Source organism: Arvicola amphibius, chromosome 10, assembly GCF_903992535.2.
Source record: "Arvicola amphibius chromosome 10, mArvAmp1.2, whole genome shotgun sequence".
In the NCBI taxonomy this organism is placed as follows: domain Eukaryota; kingdom Metazoa; phylum Chordata; class Mammalia; order Rodentia; family Cricetidae; genus Arvicola; species Arvicola amphibius.
Window position 1 is genome coordinate 87,730,369 of NC_052056.1, and position 17,731 is coordinate 87,748,099.

Genomic DNA, 17,731 nt, shown 5'->3' on the forward strand with positions numbered 1-17,731 from the left:
ATCACAGCTGCTTGGTTTTTGTTGTTTGGGATTTTGTTTTGTTTTGTTTTGTTTGCACGAATGTGGAAGACTTCGGAACTTTGAACTAGAAAAGTGGTTGAATACTGTATGAAGAACCCAACAGTTTTAGTGGAGCCTAGAAGGCTGAAGTGTTGAGAAAAACGGAGACAGTAGAGACTCAGCTTGTGACATTGCAGGGGGTAACAAGAACTCTATTGGGAATTGGACTGGCAGCTATTCGTATGATATCTTGGCAAAAAATCTGACCACTCTGTCCATGCCCTGATAATCTGTGTGAGGCCACGTTAGAGAGGAATGGCCTAATTCCTTTTGCAGAGGAAGTTACAAGACAACATGGCCTTGAGTCTAAGTGTGACCATTACCGAACCACATCTGCCTGCATTCCACCATGCTTCCCACCATAATGATAATGGACTAAACCGCTGAACTGTAAGCCACCCCAATTAACTGTTTTCCTTTATAAGAGTTGCTGGGGTCATGTGTCTCTTCACAACAATAAAACCCTAAGATGGGATATTAGGAATATTTTAGAAAAATGACCAGCTCTGCATCAGACAGAGAGGAAGAGGACCCTTGGGGAGACCACCACTCCAATCTGTGGAGTTTTCTGGCCCCCAGAAAGCATAGAAAAGCTGGTGTAATTGTAGTCGAAGTGGCAAAGAGTCCATCCTAAGCTGGTAGCTGAACTTGGCCATGTCATCCATGTGGTACTGCTCTTAAAGACTGGCAATACAATATTCTGAAAATATCTCTTACATTCTTAGAGACTGGTACTTTTTCTGGACCTCACAGCCAGAGTTAATAATATACCTTGAAGTCACTTAAGACTGAGAGCCTAATGTGCACTCAAACTGTTTGTTTAACCTGCCTTAAAGGGAAAAATTTAACAATCACCCTTACTTGCCTGGGATTTCCTGTACAATCAACGTTTACAATAGCAGCTAAATGCATAGCTGTAATTTTAAGTTAATGTACTCTGCAAAGCTACTGACACAGATAACACATGTGTATCATTTGCCGAAAGCAGCAAACAGAAGTAGAAAGCAACTTCCTAAAAGCTACCAGAGAGGTTGAGAGTGATCAGTTATGTACATGGGTGGAACTCAACACAGGAACTGATGCAGAGGCCACAGAAGATGCCACTTACTGGCTTGCTGCCCACAGCTTGCTTGGCCTGCTTTCTCTTTTTCTCTCCTTTTTTTCTTTTACTTTTTATTTGACAGGGTTCTCTGCGTAGCACTGGCTGTCCTGGAACTTACTCTGTAGACTAGGCTGGCCTTGAACTCAGCCTGCTTTCTAATAACACCCAGGACCACCATTCTAGAGGTGGCACTGTCCAGTGTGCTAGCCCCTCCCACATCAGTCACCAATCAAGAAAACATCATACACAGGCCAATCCGGTGGGGACATTCTCTGAACTAGGCTCCTTCTTCCCTGGTGACGGTAGCTTGTGGCAAGTTGACAAAGACTAGCCAACACAACTCTAGTCTTTCAACTGTTATTAAAGCTTCTCCATAACCTTAGCACACCCTCAGGGAGGACCCCACACACCAGGCAAGTGCCATTCCATACCCCTTACAAGAAGACTGCCATCCTGGATCTTCCCCCACTGACAGCTCTGGCCCCGGTCCTCGCCTTGGTTACACATCTCACTACCCTCTGCATAGTCCATCTCTGCCACTACCACACAGGCCCTGGAGAAGCAAGCCACCATGTCCAAATGTCTCTGCACGCACGCACACACACACGCACACACATACACTATACATACATGCCCACAAACTATACACACACACACACTATACACACACATGCCCACAAACTATACACACACATGCACACAAACTATACACACACAAACACACACACACACACACACACACGTAGTGGTATTTCATTTGTATTTTAATAAATAAAGCTTGCCTGAAGATTGGAGGGTAAAACAGTAGGCAGCAATGACACGCACCTTTAATCCCAGTAGTCACACTAGTTTGCCATAAAAACCAGGCGGTAAGGGTGCACGCCTTTAATCCTAGCCCTAGAAAGGAATATAAGATGGGAGGAGACAGCTCTCAGACAGTCTCATTCCGAAGATTCCTGGAGGGAGGGATCACCATTCCAGACTGAGGTGGAGGTAAGAGGCAGTGACTGGCTGCTTTGCTTTGCAGGTCTTCATGTTGAACCCCAATTTCTCTGAGTTGTTATTATTTGCACGTCATTTGGCACCTTCAAGCTTCACGCACACATACATGCACGCATGCACACTTCGGTTGTCTCATTCTCCCTATCAGGCAGAACACATTACTCCTCCCCAAAGCACCCTTGGTTTTGTTATAGTCTGCCAGCTTTGTTGTGTGATGTTTTACTGTTTTGGCTTTTGGGGGGCCCACCATCCAGCTCCCAAATAAATCATACACAGAGGCTTATTCTTACTTAAATCGCCCAGCCTTAGTTTATTTTGTTTCTTGACAGCTTTTCTTATATTATCCTGACTACCTTTTGCCTGTGGCTTTTATCCCCATTGTCCCTTGGTTCTCCTTCTATTTATTCTCTCTGCCTGCCAGCCCTGCCTATCCTTGCTCCTGCCTCACCACTGGCCATTCAACACTTTATAACTTCTTTATAATTTCCTTTTATTCTTAATTATGGTATTTCTGCAGTGCTACTCCTAAAGCTTATCATTAGATTGTGATTTGTATGTTGCCGTCAACACCAATGAATACCAACACTTCTGTGTCCTTTGTACAACTAAGGGGTGATGTGTGGACAAAACCCATATGATAAAAACAATATAAATAACTTACAATTCAGAAAGCTATAACACTGTATTATACCTTCACATCCCTCATAATTTCTGGGTAAGTGCAAAAAGGATGGATTAAAGGATAATCTTCAAATCTATACATAGGTTCAAAGGATAAGGACACTGAGAACAGGGATTACCAGCCATCCACTATTCCTCAACAAAATATCTCTAAGATTTGTTACGTAATACTCCAATAAGCCAGTCTAATCTCAGTGACAAACAAAATGTTAAGCAATACGTATTAGAGATGACAAGACCCATGCACTCCATGTGTGCACTAAAATAAAGTTTGTACATAATACACAGTTTTTCAAAATCTCTTTTATGCTCTCTGGAGAAAAGTTAAAAAACGTCTCAGAAAGCAGGCTTATTCTTCTGCTAAAATGGCCCATGGCCCAATTTTGTAGTTTTTAACAGTGAAGTTATTCAGTAGATTTGGATGTATAACAACTCCATCTTTCCAGAAATGAGGTCAAATAACTGTGACACCTGTGGTGTATTTCTTTCCACCCCATTGATTAATAATAAGCAGAAGTCCAAACTTTTGCCACATTCTACATACTCATAAGATTTCTGTCCTGTGCTAACTCTTTATGTACATCAAGATTTTTTGAGGTATGGGCTGTCTTTAAAAAATCGATCTGAGGTATTAGAGAAAGCGTTGTTAATATTTTTATTTAATGAAGGGATTTCTGGGACAGCACTAGACTCCTCTGAGGGCTACACACAGGACAGCGCTCTTTCCGATATGAGTGTTCTGCTGAGACCCAAGGCCAGGCCATATTATCGCATCTGTAAGCTGCTCTCCACTGTGGACTGTTTAGCATGGAGTAACCGCTACACACATGCTACAGGTTTCGGCACTCCTCACGCTTGGAGTGTCTCCCTTACGTATGAGACTTTCGGTGTGAGCTGGAGACCCAGCAGTTATTCAAGTCCTGAACTGCATATACATATATGCATATATATCATCTTTCCCCTTTATGAAACATCTAGTGACAAATTCTTACTATTGAGGCTTCGCCAAATTCTATACACTGCTGGGTTTCGCTAACATATGAGTTTCCTGGTGCCGGTCCAGGCTGGAAGAAGTAATAAAGGCTTTGCTGCACTCCTTACAGCGATAGGATTTCTCTTGGGTATGAATCCTCTGGTGCCGATTAAGCTGGAAGGAAAAGTCATAGGCTTTGCCACACTCTTTACATTTGTAAAACCTATCTCCAGAATGAATCCTCTGGTGCTTAGTAAGGTATGCAGAACAGTTAAAAGCTTTGCCACACTCCTTACACACATAGGGCTTTTCTACAACATGAACTCTCTGATGCTTATTGAGATAGGAGGAACAGTTGAAGGCTTTGCCACACTCCTTACATATGTAGGGTTTCTCTCCCGTATGGATTCTCTGATGTCGGTTAAGCTGTGAAGAAAAGTAATAGGCTTTGCCACATTCCCTACATTTATACAGTCTGTCGCCAACATGAATTCTCTGGTGTTTAGAAAGATAGGACGAGCAATTGAAGGCTTTGCCGCACTCCTTACACACGTAGGGTTTCTCTCCAGTATGGATTCTCTGATGCTTAGTAAGGTACGAAGTACAGTTGAAGGCTTTGCCACACTCCTTACATATGTAGGGTTTCTCTCCACTATGAATCCTCTGGTGTCGAATCAGCTGCGAAGAACATTTGAAGGGTTTACCACACTCTTTGCATCTATAGGGAATCTCTTCGAAATGGATTTTCATATGCTGGATCAAGTATGAGGAACAGTAAAAGGCTTTGCCACACTCTTGACATTTGTAGGACTTCTCTCCTGTGTGGATTATCTGGTGTCGATTAAGTGTGGAGCTATTATTGAAGGCTTTGCCACATTCCTGGCATTTGTAGGGTTTTGCTCCAGTGTGAAGGATTTGGTGTCGAGTCAGGTTTGAGTGGTATTTGAAGGTTTTGCCACACTCTTTACATAGATAAGGTTCCTCTCCAGTATGGATTCTCTGGTGTCGAATCAGCTGCGAGGAAAGCCTAAAGGGTTTACCACACTCTTTGCATCTATAAGGCATCTCTTCAAAATGAATTTTCATATGCTGGATCAAAAATGAGGAACAGTAAAAGGCTTTGCCACACTCTTGACATTTGTAGGGTTTCTCTCCCGTGTGGATTATCTGGTGTCGACTGAGAGTCGAGCTATTATTGAAGGCTTTGCCACATTCCTGACATTTGTAGGGCTTTGCCCCGGTATGAACAATTTGGTGTCGAGTCAGGGTTGACTGATATCTGAAGGCTTTCCCACATTCTTTACATTTATAGGGTTTCTCACCAGTGTGAATGACCTGGTGTTGGGTAAGAGATGAATGTTTACTAAAGGTCTTGCCACATTCCTTACACTGGTACGGCTTCTCTCCTTTATGAATTATCTGATGTTGACTAAGGGTGTGGCTTCTCTTGAAGGCTTTGCCACATTCCTGACATCTGTAGGGTTTGGCTTCAGTATGAATGACTTCATGCTGAGTGAGGGTTGAATTATATTTAAAGGATCTGCCACAGTCTTTACATTTGTAGGGTTTCTCTCCCGTGTGACTGATTTGGTGTTGAGTAAGTACGGAATGTGTAGTGAAGGCTTTGCCACAGTCTTCACATTTGTAGGGTTTCTCCCTCTTATGAGTCATCTGGTGTTGTGTGAGGTTCCTACTTCTCTTGAAGGCTTTGCCACACTCCTGACATTGGTAGGGCCTTGCAGCAGTATGAATGATGCGGTGTTGGGAGAGGATGGAGCGGTATTTAAAGGCTTTGCCGCAGTCTTTACATTTGTAGGGCAAATGCCGATCAGAAGCTGAATCATCAAGGAAAGCTTGGCCATGTTCTTCATGTCTGAATGGCTCCTCTCCGCCATGCGCACACTGACGGATGGCACATTCTGCATGTTGATCAAAGGCTTTTGCGGAGTCATTACAGTCGCTCAGATTTTCTGGGGAGAAAAGGAGACATACAATTTTAACTGTGGGGAATGGGGAGAGGTTCTGTTTGCTGTCCTGCTGTCTGGAGGACATGTCTGCTTGCCGTGGTATTGAGGTCAGAATCATAAACAATCCACCTTAGCATAGTAACTGAGGTGATTTGCTATTTTGATTTCTTGCATGTGTTTCTTCTCATTATACCCTAGGCTCTTCACAAGAGCATGACAAAAAAAAAAAAAAAAACATTTCTTTTAAAATATGACAGGGAGAAGATGCAGAAATTATGGACTCGACAATTTGCATTAAAGAAAGAAAGAAATGTAGCAAGCCTTCAGATACCAACCAATCCTTACTTGACTCCAAAGTTTTTTACACCAGAGCAAAACCCTTCAAATATCAAAAATGTGGCAAAGGCTTCAGTACCAGTTTGATTCTGAATTGACACCAGAGTTCACCTAGGAGAGAGGCTCCACAGGCACCAATGAATGTGAAGGCTAGGAAGCACTTTACAGCCGGAATGCGGCAACTGTGCACAACAGAGAACCCACTGCCAGCTGAGACCAAGAGCTACGGCATCTCAGAGCATCGGCTAAGAAACTGTATGTTTGAGTAAATGTCCACATCGCATCTGGAAACATAACTTTCCTCTTAAATAAAATTTGGGTAATTCTTAAGACACAACTGTTCCGTGCTTTTATTAAGAACCTGAACAACTGAAATGTAGCTGGACCGAACTCTGGACCAAATATTTCTTTAGAAAAGAGATTTTAGGAATGAAGAACAGGCTGTAAAGTGGGATTGTCTTTTAGGAAGGGCTCATTACTCTGTCACTAGCAAATTTGTTTTCTCTGTATCAAAATACACACCTTTAATAAATGCAGTAATTGGTTGTTGTTTGGTTGGTTGTGGTTGTTGTTTGTTTTGAGACAAGGTTTCACTGGATAGCCCAGGCTATCCTGGCACTTGGTATGGAGCCATTGCTCACCTTGAACGTACCATGATCTTTCTGCTTCATCCTCCGACATGTTGATCTTACAGGTGTGGGCTCCTGCACTCAGTTAACCACCCATCAATTCTTTTCTACATCCAAATCCAGACATAGATACTTAAGAATCCAGCACGTGTGTAATGAACTTAGGAAGATCATTATTGAGGCTGGGAAATGATGTGTTGGAGAGAAAATGCTGGTGTAATGAAATTCATAGCTTTTGCCAATTTGGAGTCAAGTAAGGGCTGGTTGGAATCTGAAGGCTTGCTACATTTCTTTCTTTCTTTAATGCAAATTGTCAAGGTCATTATTTCTGCATCTTCTCCCTGTCATATTTGGGAAGAAATTTTTTTTTTTGCCCTGCTCTTATGAAGAGCCTAGGGTATAATGAGAAGAAACACATGCAAGAAATCAAAATAGCAAATCACCTCAGTTACTATGCTAAGGTGGATTGTTTTTGAATCTGACCTTAATACCATGGCAAGCAGACTTGTGCTCCAGACAGCAGGACAGCAAATAGAAGAACCTCTCCATTTCCCCACAGGCATCTGCTGAAAAGCCTGTTACTTTCCTCGTCAGTCCCAGCTCTGCACCTCTGAAAACAGCATTCTACCAATACCCAAAACAAAAGCAGCTACCTGCATCATCTGCTCTGTTAGGAGAGAAAAGGAGACCAAACTAATACACCTGTGAAGTGTCTGACAGTTCCTGGATAGGGAATTCCAGTATCTTCCGCTCCTCAGTGCAGGAGATAGCAGGTCTACTTTGGACAGCAGTTCAGAACAGAAACACTGAACCTAAACCTAAATGATCACTACAATATAAACAAGATGGTCTTACTTCAGATGGTCCACCAGAGAAGAGGAGACCGTAGAATCTTTGTAATGTATGCATGTGTTTGTGTACAGGTATGCGTGTGTTGAGTGTGGTGCTTGCAGAGGCCAGAAGGGGGCAACGGAGCCACCCAACCTGAACACTGGGAACCAAACTGGGGTCCTCTGCAAAAGTAGGACTCTCTCTCAATCACAGACTTCCCTCTAGCCCAAGCCTAACAGGTCCTAAGCAGAAATATGAGTAAGTGTTTCTAACAGACAGAAATAAAACCTACAGAAAACATAAAACAAAAATCTACTTGAATGACTAGTGAATTCTACATAGTTCAATGCTGTAACATCTGGATAGTCCCAGTCCACAGAAATGGAAACAGCTGATAGTCTTTCCATGGCCATTGTTTGAATTTGTTATTTGTATATGTAAAGGTTATGAACCTGGGGTGGAGAGATGGCCCGACAGTTTCAAGCATGCGTAGCTCTTCCAGAGGACCCAGGTTCAGTTCCCAGTACCCACATGGCAGGCAGCTCACAACAATCTGTAAGTCCAGCTCCAGAGGCTCCTGAGAAGTCATCTCCACTAAAACAGGCCTTCCCAACTCCCACCTGAAAGCGTGACTTCTTCCTGCGCCATTCCTACCGACCTGGGCACATGGTTCCTGACTCTTGTGTCTTCACACTCCAAGGCGCCTGTCTCTGCTCCAGCAATGAGACCAGGTAAGGCTTACACACAGCTAGACCTGTTTATTACAAAATAGAGAACAATGTTCAGTTACGAGTCTCCTAATAAGTAACAACATTTCTCTGACCATACTTTGCTAGGCGAAAAGAAGGAACATAAAAGGAGACTTCAGGAAATGATTTCTGATTATTCCCTGTCATATATATTAGAATATGTCTGCTGGGTGGTGGAGGTGCACACCTTTTATCCCAGCACTTGGGAGGCAAAGACAGGCAAATCTCCGGGTTCAAGGCCAGATTGGTCTACAGAGTGAGTTCCAGGCCAACCAAGGCTACTCAGAGAAAAAATAAACGTACGTGTGAGGGATTTTCAACCTGGAGATGCTGAGCTTCACCGGCACACGTGACCAGCTCAGAGCAAATGGGTTTGAAGACACAGCCACAATGCTTTGTGCCGGCAACTTTCTGGAGTTATCACTGGTCTACAGCGCTGGGTCTCAACCTTCCTAGTGCTGCAACCCTTTAACACAGTTCCTCAGGCTGTGCTGACCCCCAACAAGAACGTCATTTTTGTTGCTCCTTTGTAACTGTAATTCTGTTGCTGTGATGACTGTGATGTAAACGTTTGCTATGCAGGAAATGTGACGAGTGACGGAGGTGGCGGGGGGGGGGGGGGGATCCCCAGGTTGAGAATCACTGATCTGGCATGAAGAAGAAACACTTCCTCAAGAAAGGAGATTTCAAAATAAACTCAATTAAAATGATCTTCTCCAGACCATCAAACCTCTAAATATTTGTCTTATGCGTAGGAATGCCAACTGCCTTCATACAAAACGGAAGCCCTTGAGACACAGGCTACAGAGAAGGGAAATCAGATGTTGAGAGGTTAAGAATTCTGTAGATGAGAGAGCCTCACCCAGGGAGACAAGGTTCCTGTAATTCTCCAACATCACATCCCTATACAAATTCCACCGAGCAGGGTCTAGGCATTCCCGCTCCTCTGGGGAGAAGTCAATGGACACGTCCTCGAATGACAGCAGCTCCTGAAATAAGTCAGTAGCACAATGAACTAAACAAAAAGAAAACAAACAACCCAATCAAAAACTGGGGGGTCTGGAGAGATGGCTCAGTGGTTAAGAGCATTGCCTGCTCTTCCAAAGGTTCTGAGTTCAATTCCCAGCAACCACATGGTGGCTCACAACCATCTGTAATGAGGTCTGGTGCCCTCTTCTGGCCTGCAGACATACACACAGACAGAACATTGTATACTAAATAAATAAATAAATAAATAATTCTGTTTTTAAAAAAAAACTGTGCTAAGGAACCCAACAGAGAGAACGCTCTCCAAAGAAGATGAACACATGGTCAATGGATGCTTTTAAAATGGTTCAATGTCTCTAGCCATCAAGAATCTACAAGTTTAGTCCTTCGAGAGTCTGTCTCACCACAGTCAGAATGGGTACAACCAAGAGAACAAGGGCCAGTGAGGGTGTGGGCAAGGAGATCACCCGGTCACTGCTGCTGGGAGTGCCAACTACATAGCCACTGTGGCACTCAGTGTGGGGGCTTCTCAGACAGCTACAGATAGACCACCACATGTCCCAGTGTAACCACTACAGAGACACTTGCTCATCTCTGGCCATGGATGCTGTATCCTAAGAACCAGGCAATGGATCCGCCTAGATGCCCCCCCAGCTGAAGAGTATACAATGACAAGGGGATGCGTATACACAGGGGTATTTTACTCAGCTGTAAAGAAAATGAAATTTGCAGAGAGGTGGATGGAATTGAGAAACCTTATACTGAGGCCCAGAAAGACAAACGCCACATGTTCTCTCCAGGATACTACCCTAGCTCTGAACTGTCAGATCTGCACTTCACGGTTGTTTTCACTTCACGGAACAACTTTGGGGCCGGGGATGCAGCACCCGCCTCATAAGCATGATGCCCAAGGTTCAACCCCCATTACTACAAAAAAAGATTTTTAAGCCCTAACTTTACAAGATGATAGTTTAAGAAGAAATGGGAAATCATAACCACCCTAGTGTCCCCACAATCAAAACATAGAGGCTTTCTGTGTGTTTCGCATCTGCAGATTCACCCATTACAAAAGTGGGAAAATCTAGCTGAGCACATACTTTTCTTGTTATTATTCTATAACAGTGCAAAACAAATCTAGTAGTTATGTAGTATTTCTATAACAGCAAGTATTATGAGAAATCTAAAATAAAGTTTATTAGAAGATTCCTGTAAATTACTCACAAATGCTATCATCATACACAGACTATTGGAGTAGTTACAAATTGTGGGTACCAAAAAGTGAGATGAGTCTCTATCATCTCTACTTCAACTGTCAATTTGCTAACCAATGAAAATTACATTAGTTTAGTGGGTTTCCTAACTCCTCACTGTACATGAGACTATACTTTTAGAAAATAAACCAGAATACCAGAAACACAGAAAGGACCAAGGTCAAACTGTCAACTTAAGGGAGCTTTAACACATTGTATTAGTTAGGGTTCCCTAGAAGAACAGACCCGATAGAATGGATATTAGAAAGGGGATATATCATCACAGGAGAGTGCAGGAGCCTTCCACAACATGGTAGGCTACTGCTGTTATCCTTACTGAGGAAGACGCTGTGTACTTCAGAAACAGGACCCAGAGGATCAGATCCTGAAGACCCCCTCCCTGAGGACTACTTTCATGGTACCAGAAGGTGCCATGCAAGTTTCTAAAGGAGAGAAGCAACCAACAGTGCTACCCAGCTATGACACCTATGAACGATACCAACAACCAGAATAGCATAACACATGTAAGAATAGCTTGAAGGTAACTAACAACTCTCCTAACTGTATTCGATGCTTGCTAACCAAGAAGGAAATCATGCCTGCTACTGGACACCTAGCCAACTACCCAGAGCTAGTGAGACCATGGGTCTAAATACTCACCCCTATATTCATGGATAAGTGTAGCTCTCTCCTCATTGAAGAAAATTCTTATAGCAGGATACAAGATTAATTTTTAAAAATCAGTAGCCCTCTTATATATAGATGATAAGCGTGCTGAGAAAGAAATCAGAGAAACATCACCCTTCACAATAGCCACAAATAACATATCTTGGGGTAACTCTAATCAAACAAGTGCAGGATCTGAGGGGGCCTGGTACCCCCTGTGTAGCCCAAGCTGGCCCTGAACTCAATCCCTCATGCAGCATCCCAACTACTAGAAATACAGGCATGTACAACTACACACAAATATGACCAATTATTTCAAAGAGCGTGTGGCGATAGAAATGACCAGGGGATCAGTAAATCAAGGAAGTTAAATACTACAAAATGAGGAGATTTTGGATCTTTTCGGTTTTTGTTGGAACGGGGCATTCTTAAACTTCATGGAGTTTACTCAAGCAGGCACTAGAATGGGTACTAGTCTCATCCTCAAAGGAGAGGATGTTCAGCCTGTACAAAAGTGCATTGGAGATTTGCTGACATAGTCACAGAACACAATAGAGACCTAGTGGGCCCAGAGATGCAGGATATATTTTTGCCAAGAAAAGAATGCTGAAACTCACAGTCTGGTGATGTATCTACAATGGGTACCTATTACCCTGATGTCAGACATAAAAAAAAAAAAAACAAAAAAAAATACAACCCTGAATGACTCCGATTTTCCATCCTTTATTGAAGGGACTATAAATGAACTCCCAAGCTTTGGGAGCAAAGAAAGTGAAAATCTCCCTAGACCTCATGCAGCGGGTAACTATAAATATATGTATAAGCACACCCATGGGGTAGTCATAAGTGCAGAAAAAAGGACTTACTGTATGATCTAAACAAAAGTCACAACACAGAGTAAGAATACCAGGATGAGGACATAGTTGTATTACAGTAGCCAGTGTGTGCAGAGAAATGCAGTGCCTCAATATAAAATATACCAAAGGTCCCCCTCACCCTCTTGAGATCCAGCCGCTCCCCTTAAAGGCTCCATGCCCACAAATCCACCCTAGGACAGAATCCGGGGACTCCCCTTTACTATACAATCCCTGAGACAGGGCAGCTGGAAGCACCTAGTACCAGCACTTGCTGTCAGGAAATATTGAAATCCAGTATCCCTCCCAAAAAAATTGGAGGAAATGAAGACACACCACCTCTGAAAGTCAGCCAGGGGAAAGCTCAACCCAAAGATACCACGATAAAGTGTCTGTGCTTAGAGATGAGGGAAGTGCGACACATGAAAGTTTTATCAGGTGGTCTACTGACTATCCTGTGCTTTCTGCTCTAGCGCATCGATCACGAACACAAACCAAGTCCTTTCAAATTTGCCACTGGATGTGGCAGGGGGCGGATACAAAGCACAGGGTCTCTTTGAAATCTACGCGGGGACAGTTTAGTGGGAGACAGGAAGCTGGCGTGGGAAATACTTAGGAATTTACTGTCCTGAATGGATGCGGCTCATAGATTAGGATGCTCAGAAGGGGGGCTCAGCCCAGCGCTCCTGTCAGGCAGGACCTGCACACACGGAGTCGGGTTGTTCCCACGATCCTGCCATCCGGCTGTCTGCCCTCGCTGAGAGCCGACAGGGCTGCCCCAGAATGATTCGACCCGCGACTCTCGCTGACCCCGAACAGCTGCAGCAGCCGCACAGTCCTGGCTACCAGGAGGCCCGGCCCCGACTCACCATGTCCGGATTCCGGAACCAGTTGTGTCCGCGGTGTCCCATTCCGGCGTGTCCGGGCTCGCGGGTTCCGCAGCGTACCGTTCCGGGATCTCCGGGTTCCCGTTCTGGAGACCTGGTCCGGGGTGTCCGGGTTCCGCGGGGTTCAGGAGTCGTCCTGTGAGGTCGAGTGATGAGGTCACGGGCTGGTCGGCAAGAGCGAGGCCCGGAAGTGCAGACTGGAAATGAACTCCACCTTGGCAGATTCCCCCCACCACACACACACAAAGCTAGAGAGGCTGAAGCCCATCTCAGTCTAGTGGCATTGAATGGAGAGCGCTTCCGGGCTCCCCAGAGCCTTGACCGACAGTGTGAACAGTGTGAATACCACTTGTAGGCTGAGTAAGGACAAAACGGCAGGTCTTTGCTACACAGGTTTTTATTTTAAAGTTTTATTTTACTTTTAAATATTTTTGGCAATCCTGAGAGTTTTGTACAATGTATTTTGACTAACTTGTGTGTATTTTGCATTCCCTTGTAGTTGCTTCAAATCCCTATTAAATATCTGGCACTTGCAGATTGTAATGTTCACTTCTGGCCTTGTGATAAGCAACGGGCATGTTGACATGATGTCCACTTTTTTCTGGAAAGAATACTCTGATGAATACAGAATCTTTTTTTAATACAGAATCTTATACTGACATTCTTTTTCTGTGACTGAATTAAAAGATGTAACTTCTTTTTTGTTTGTTTGGTTTTTCTTTTTCTTTTTTTCTTGTGTGTTTTTCAAGACGGGATTTCTCCGTGTATCCGTAGATGTTCCGGAACTCCCTCTGTGGATCAGTCTGGTCTCTGCCTCATAACAGTGCTGGGATTAAAGGCATACGCCACCACACCCACCTTCATTTTAAATTTCTACTTTTGATTACACATTGCTCTAACAAGATCATGCTTTTCTATATAAGTATTCATTTTGCATCTTTCTTAATTTTCAGGTATTCTTTGGCTCGTACCAGTTTAGCTATGGTGTGTGTTTTTGGGTTACAATTGCTCTGAAAAACACCGTGACCAGAGCAACCTGAGCAGGAAAGGAGGAAATTAGCTTATGCTTCCACATCCCTGTTCATCACTGAAGGAAGTCAGGACAGGAACTCAAGCAGGGCAGGAACCTGGAGACAGGAGCTGATGCAGAGACCGTGGAAGATGCTGCCTACTGACTTGCTCAGCCTGCTTTCCTATAGAATCCAGGACCACCACCCACAATGGGCTGAGCCCTTCCCCAGCAATCACTAAAGAAAATGCCCCCCACAGCATTGCCTGTACCCGAGTCATATGGAGTATTTTCTTAATTATGGTTCCCTCTTCTCAGATAGCTCCACATTGTGTGAAACTGACCAACAAAGAAGAAAAGAGAAGGGGCTGGAGAGATGGCTCAGTGGTTAAGAGCATTGCCTGCTCTTCCAAAGGTCCTGAGTTCAATTCCCAGCAACCACATGGTGGCTCACAACCATCTGTAATGAGGTCTGGTGCCCTCTTCTGGCCTGCAGGCATACACACAGACAGAATATTGTATACATAATAAATAAATACATATAAAAAAAGAAGAAGAAAGGAGGAAGACGGTGGCACCAACACAGTGGGCTTTGGGGAATTTCAAATCCTAAGTCAAACAGATCAGCTTTCACAGAGAAAGACAAGCTGACTGGAAATTAAAGCCTCTTGATGAGATGCAGATTAAGGCTTAATTGCTAAGAGATGATGTACAGAGATGTAAGTGGAGTCACATAAGTAATGGCTCTCAAGGAGTAAAGTACGGTAGGGTGCCAAAAATTTATATTACAGATCACTAAGCCCATTTGCACAACCTCCCGAAATGTTGTGGGGATTCCAACAGAGAAGACTATTTGAATGTGGGTTTGAGTCAATAGAAAGTTTTTGTTAGCCAGTCAATGATCACACTGGCTGTTCAAGATCCAAGCGTTGCCCTGAGCCTTTCTCAGGGTGAGCTTTCAAGCACAAAAACCATTGCCTGGGTTGACATACTTCAGATGCAGGAACACTTAGCCAAAAGCAGAACCACAGAAAACAAAAACCAAGGTTAGTACATTTAAAGACTTTCCCGAACTATGGATTTTTGTGCATTAGGCCTTTGTTTTTGTTTTGGCCAGTGGTGCTGTCTGTGTGTTCAGTTTTGGGGCTTGCATGGTACTTCCATCATGGAGTCAGTTGTGTTAAGTTCTGGGAGCCTGGGGCTGGAGAGATGGCTCAGAGGATAAGAGCACTGAATGCTCTTCCAAAGGTTCTAAGTTCAATTCCCAGCACCCACACTGATGGCTTATAACCATCCATAATGAGATCGGGTGCCCTCTTCTGACATGTAGGAGTATATACAGGCAGAACATAATAAAAATAAATAAATAAATGTTTAAATAAAGTTCTGGGAGCCGGGCGGTGGTGGCGCACGCCTTTAATCCCAGCACTCGGGAGGCAGAGGCAGGCGGATCTCTGTGAGTTCGAGACCAGCCTGGTCTACAAGAGCTAGCTCCAGGACAGGCTCTAAAGCTGCAGAGAAACCCTGTCTCGAAAAACCAAAAAAAAAAAAAAAAAAAAAAAAAAAAAAAAAAAAAAAGTTCTGGGAGCCTGTTACAAAAGGATCACTACTTACTGGCTTGCTTTCCAAGGTTTGCTCAACTACTATTCTTAGGCCCACCTACCTAGGAATGGCACTACCTGCCTACAAATGGCACCACCAGAAGTGGGCTGGGTCCTCCTAGATCAATTAGCAATTAGGCCAAACTGATAGCGGCTATTTTCCAATTGAGGTTCCCACTCCCAAAATGACTCTGAATTGTGTCAAACTGACAGGTTAAGCTAACTATGACACTAATTGTCTTAGTTACTTTTCTGTTGCTGTGATAAAACGCCAATACCAAGGCAGCTTACAGAAGCAGAGTTGATTTGGGGCTTACAGTTTCAAAAGGATATCATCCATCACAATCACGGCGGGGATCATGCCAGCAGTCAGGCAGGCTTAGTGCTGGAGCAGCCGCTGAGAACTCATACAGGAGTATACAAACAAGGAGCAGAAGCACACTGTGAATGACCCAAGTCTTTTGAAAGCTCAAAACCTGTCACCCCAGCAACACCTTCTTCAAACGAAGCCACATTTCTTAATCTTTCCCAGACAGCCACCAACCAGAGACCCGAGTATTCAAAAGCCAGAGACTTCCGGAATACATTTCCTTCAAACCACCACAGTCATGGTGTTTTACCACAAGAGAAAAGTAAGAGACAGAAGTTGATACCAGGAGTGGGGTGCTGCCATGGAAAAACTGACAGTGTTGGGTTTTGGAGAAATGTGGGGGACTTTGAGATTTTGGACTAGAAAAGTGGATGAACACTGGAAGCAGAGCTTCATGGACCATCTTAGTGGGAGAAAATTGTGACGAGAGCTGTGTGGGCAGGGGAATAAAGCAACTGGGTTTACATTCTTGTGATATTTTTGCAAAGGATGTAGCTTTTTTCTGCCCTGGTCCTGAGAATTTGCTGGATTGGTTTCTTTGGTGGAGATTTCAAGACAGTCTAATGCTGACTGTTACATGGTTATTGGTGGTCACTCGTATGAAGGTCTATACTGAGAAATAGGAGGTGGGAATTTTTAGATGAAATAAACCCTTTCTTCCCTAAATTGCTTTTGGTCATGGGATTTTATGATATCAATAGTAACCTAACCAGACATCTTTGTACCTGGGATCTGGAAAGTCTGAGCTCGGGTCCTCATCCATGCAAACCCAAGCACTTTAACCACTTAGTCATCATCATAGCCCCACATCTCAGTCCTGAATCAGAGCCAAGGGGCTTCCGGTCGTTTCGCTGGTGATGCCGGCACAACGGCAGGTACAGTGAAGATGGCCATGCTGGATTTCAGGACTAAAGCTAAAGTCAGGCTGCACGAGGAAATGTGGGTTAGCACTGCAAGAAATGCCTCACGTGCATTATGAGTTTGACTTTTAATTTATAGTTTTTATTAGTATATTGAAGGTGTACAGTGTGTGCGCATGGCTGTCCATGCCAAGATATGTGTGTGGGGGTTAGATGACAATCTTCCAGATGATTCCGTCCTTACACTTTTGCAGAGGTTCTGGGAATCAAACTCAGTTTACACCTCTACCTCCAGATCAATCGTGCTGTTCCCTGAGCTTATTCTTGGTCCTCACATCCTTTACCATGGCCAGATTGTCCCCAACCCCCACACTCTCCTATGCAACCAGTGTATACAATTGCAGTCCAGTGGCCAAGAAGCCCTGGTGTACATGTCTGGAGTATTTCAGTTCAAAGGGCTATTTCTCAGAGTTCCTAAGGAAGAAATTACAGAGGACAAGTGCACTCCTAAAAGATTTCATTGCCTGAGCCACAGGTCACAAAAGCATAAATTCTATGACCTCACTGGAGAAAAAACTTAAGGGTTGTTGTTGTTGCTGCTGTTGTTTTGGAGGTAGCATTATTCCCTTAGTGTGTCGTGCACATCGTTTATCTGGGGAAAAAGTATACTAGGTGTGGAGGATATTCACTCAACCCAGGGCCCTTTCCAGATGTGGTCAATAACAAAAGAACTATGGTGTTATCTGAGCATCTGTCAGAACAAGAGAGCCAGCTCTAGCAGCATCCATGACAGGACAGAGCACAACTCTGTTCCCCTCTCTGCTTGAGCGAGGCCAAGCAGCAAAAGCTGCCTGTGGGGAGCCTGGCAGGTGGGAAGATACATAGTAGCCCTGCAGCAGTAGCATCACTGAGAGGAA

The 17,731-nt window shown here is 43.9% G+C and overlaps 1 protein-coding gene across 7 annotated transcripts; it reads right to left on the reverse strand.

The window, feature by feature from the left end:
• Window positions 1-3,474: 3,474 nt before the first annotated feature.
• On the reverse strand, window positions 3,475-13,071 carry LOC119825544 (zinc finger protein 11). 7 transcript variants are annotated; one of them, XM_038346464.1, is made up of 5 exons: window positions 12,957-12,975; window positions 11,228-11,341; window positions 9,193-9,319; window positions 8,240-8,335; window positions 3,475-5,788 (listed from the first exon to the last, which is right to left on the reverse strand). In XM_038346464.1, exons 2-5 carry the CDS (start codon window positions 11,261-11,263, stop codon window positions 3,858-3,860), a joined length of 2,190 nt encoding a protein of 729 aa, XP_038202392.1. In that variant the 5' UTR covers window positions 11,264-11,341; window positions 12,957-12,975; the 3' UTR covers window positions 3,475-3,857. The 7 variants fall into 7 exon arrangements, with proteins under 7 accessions (XP_038202392.1, XP_038202397.1, XP_038202394.1 ...); XM_038346469.1 differs by lacking the exon at window positions 9,193-9,319 and having other exon boundaries at window positions 12,957-12,988; XM_038346466.1 differs by lacking the exon at window positions 9,193-9,319 and having other exon boundaries at window positions 8,202-8,335; window positions 12,957-12,988.
• Window positions 13,072-17,731: the final 4,660 nt, after the last annotated feature.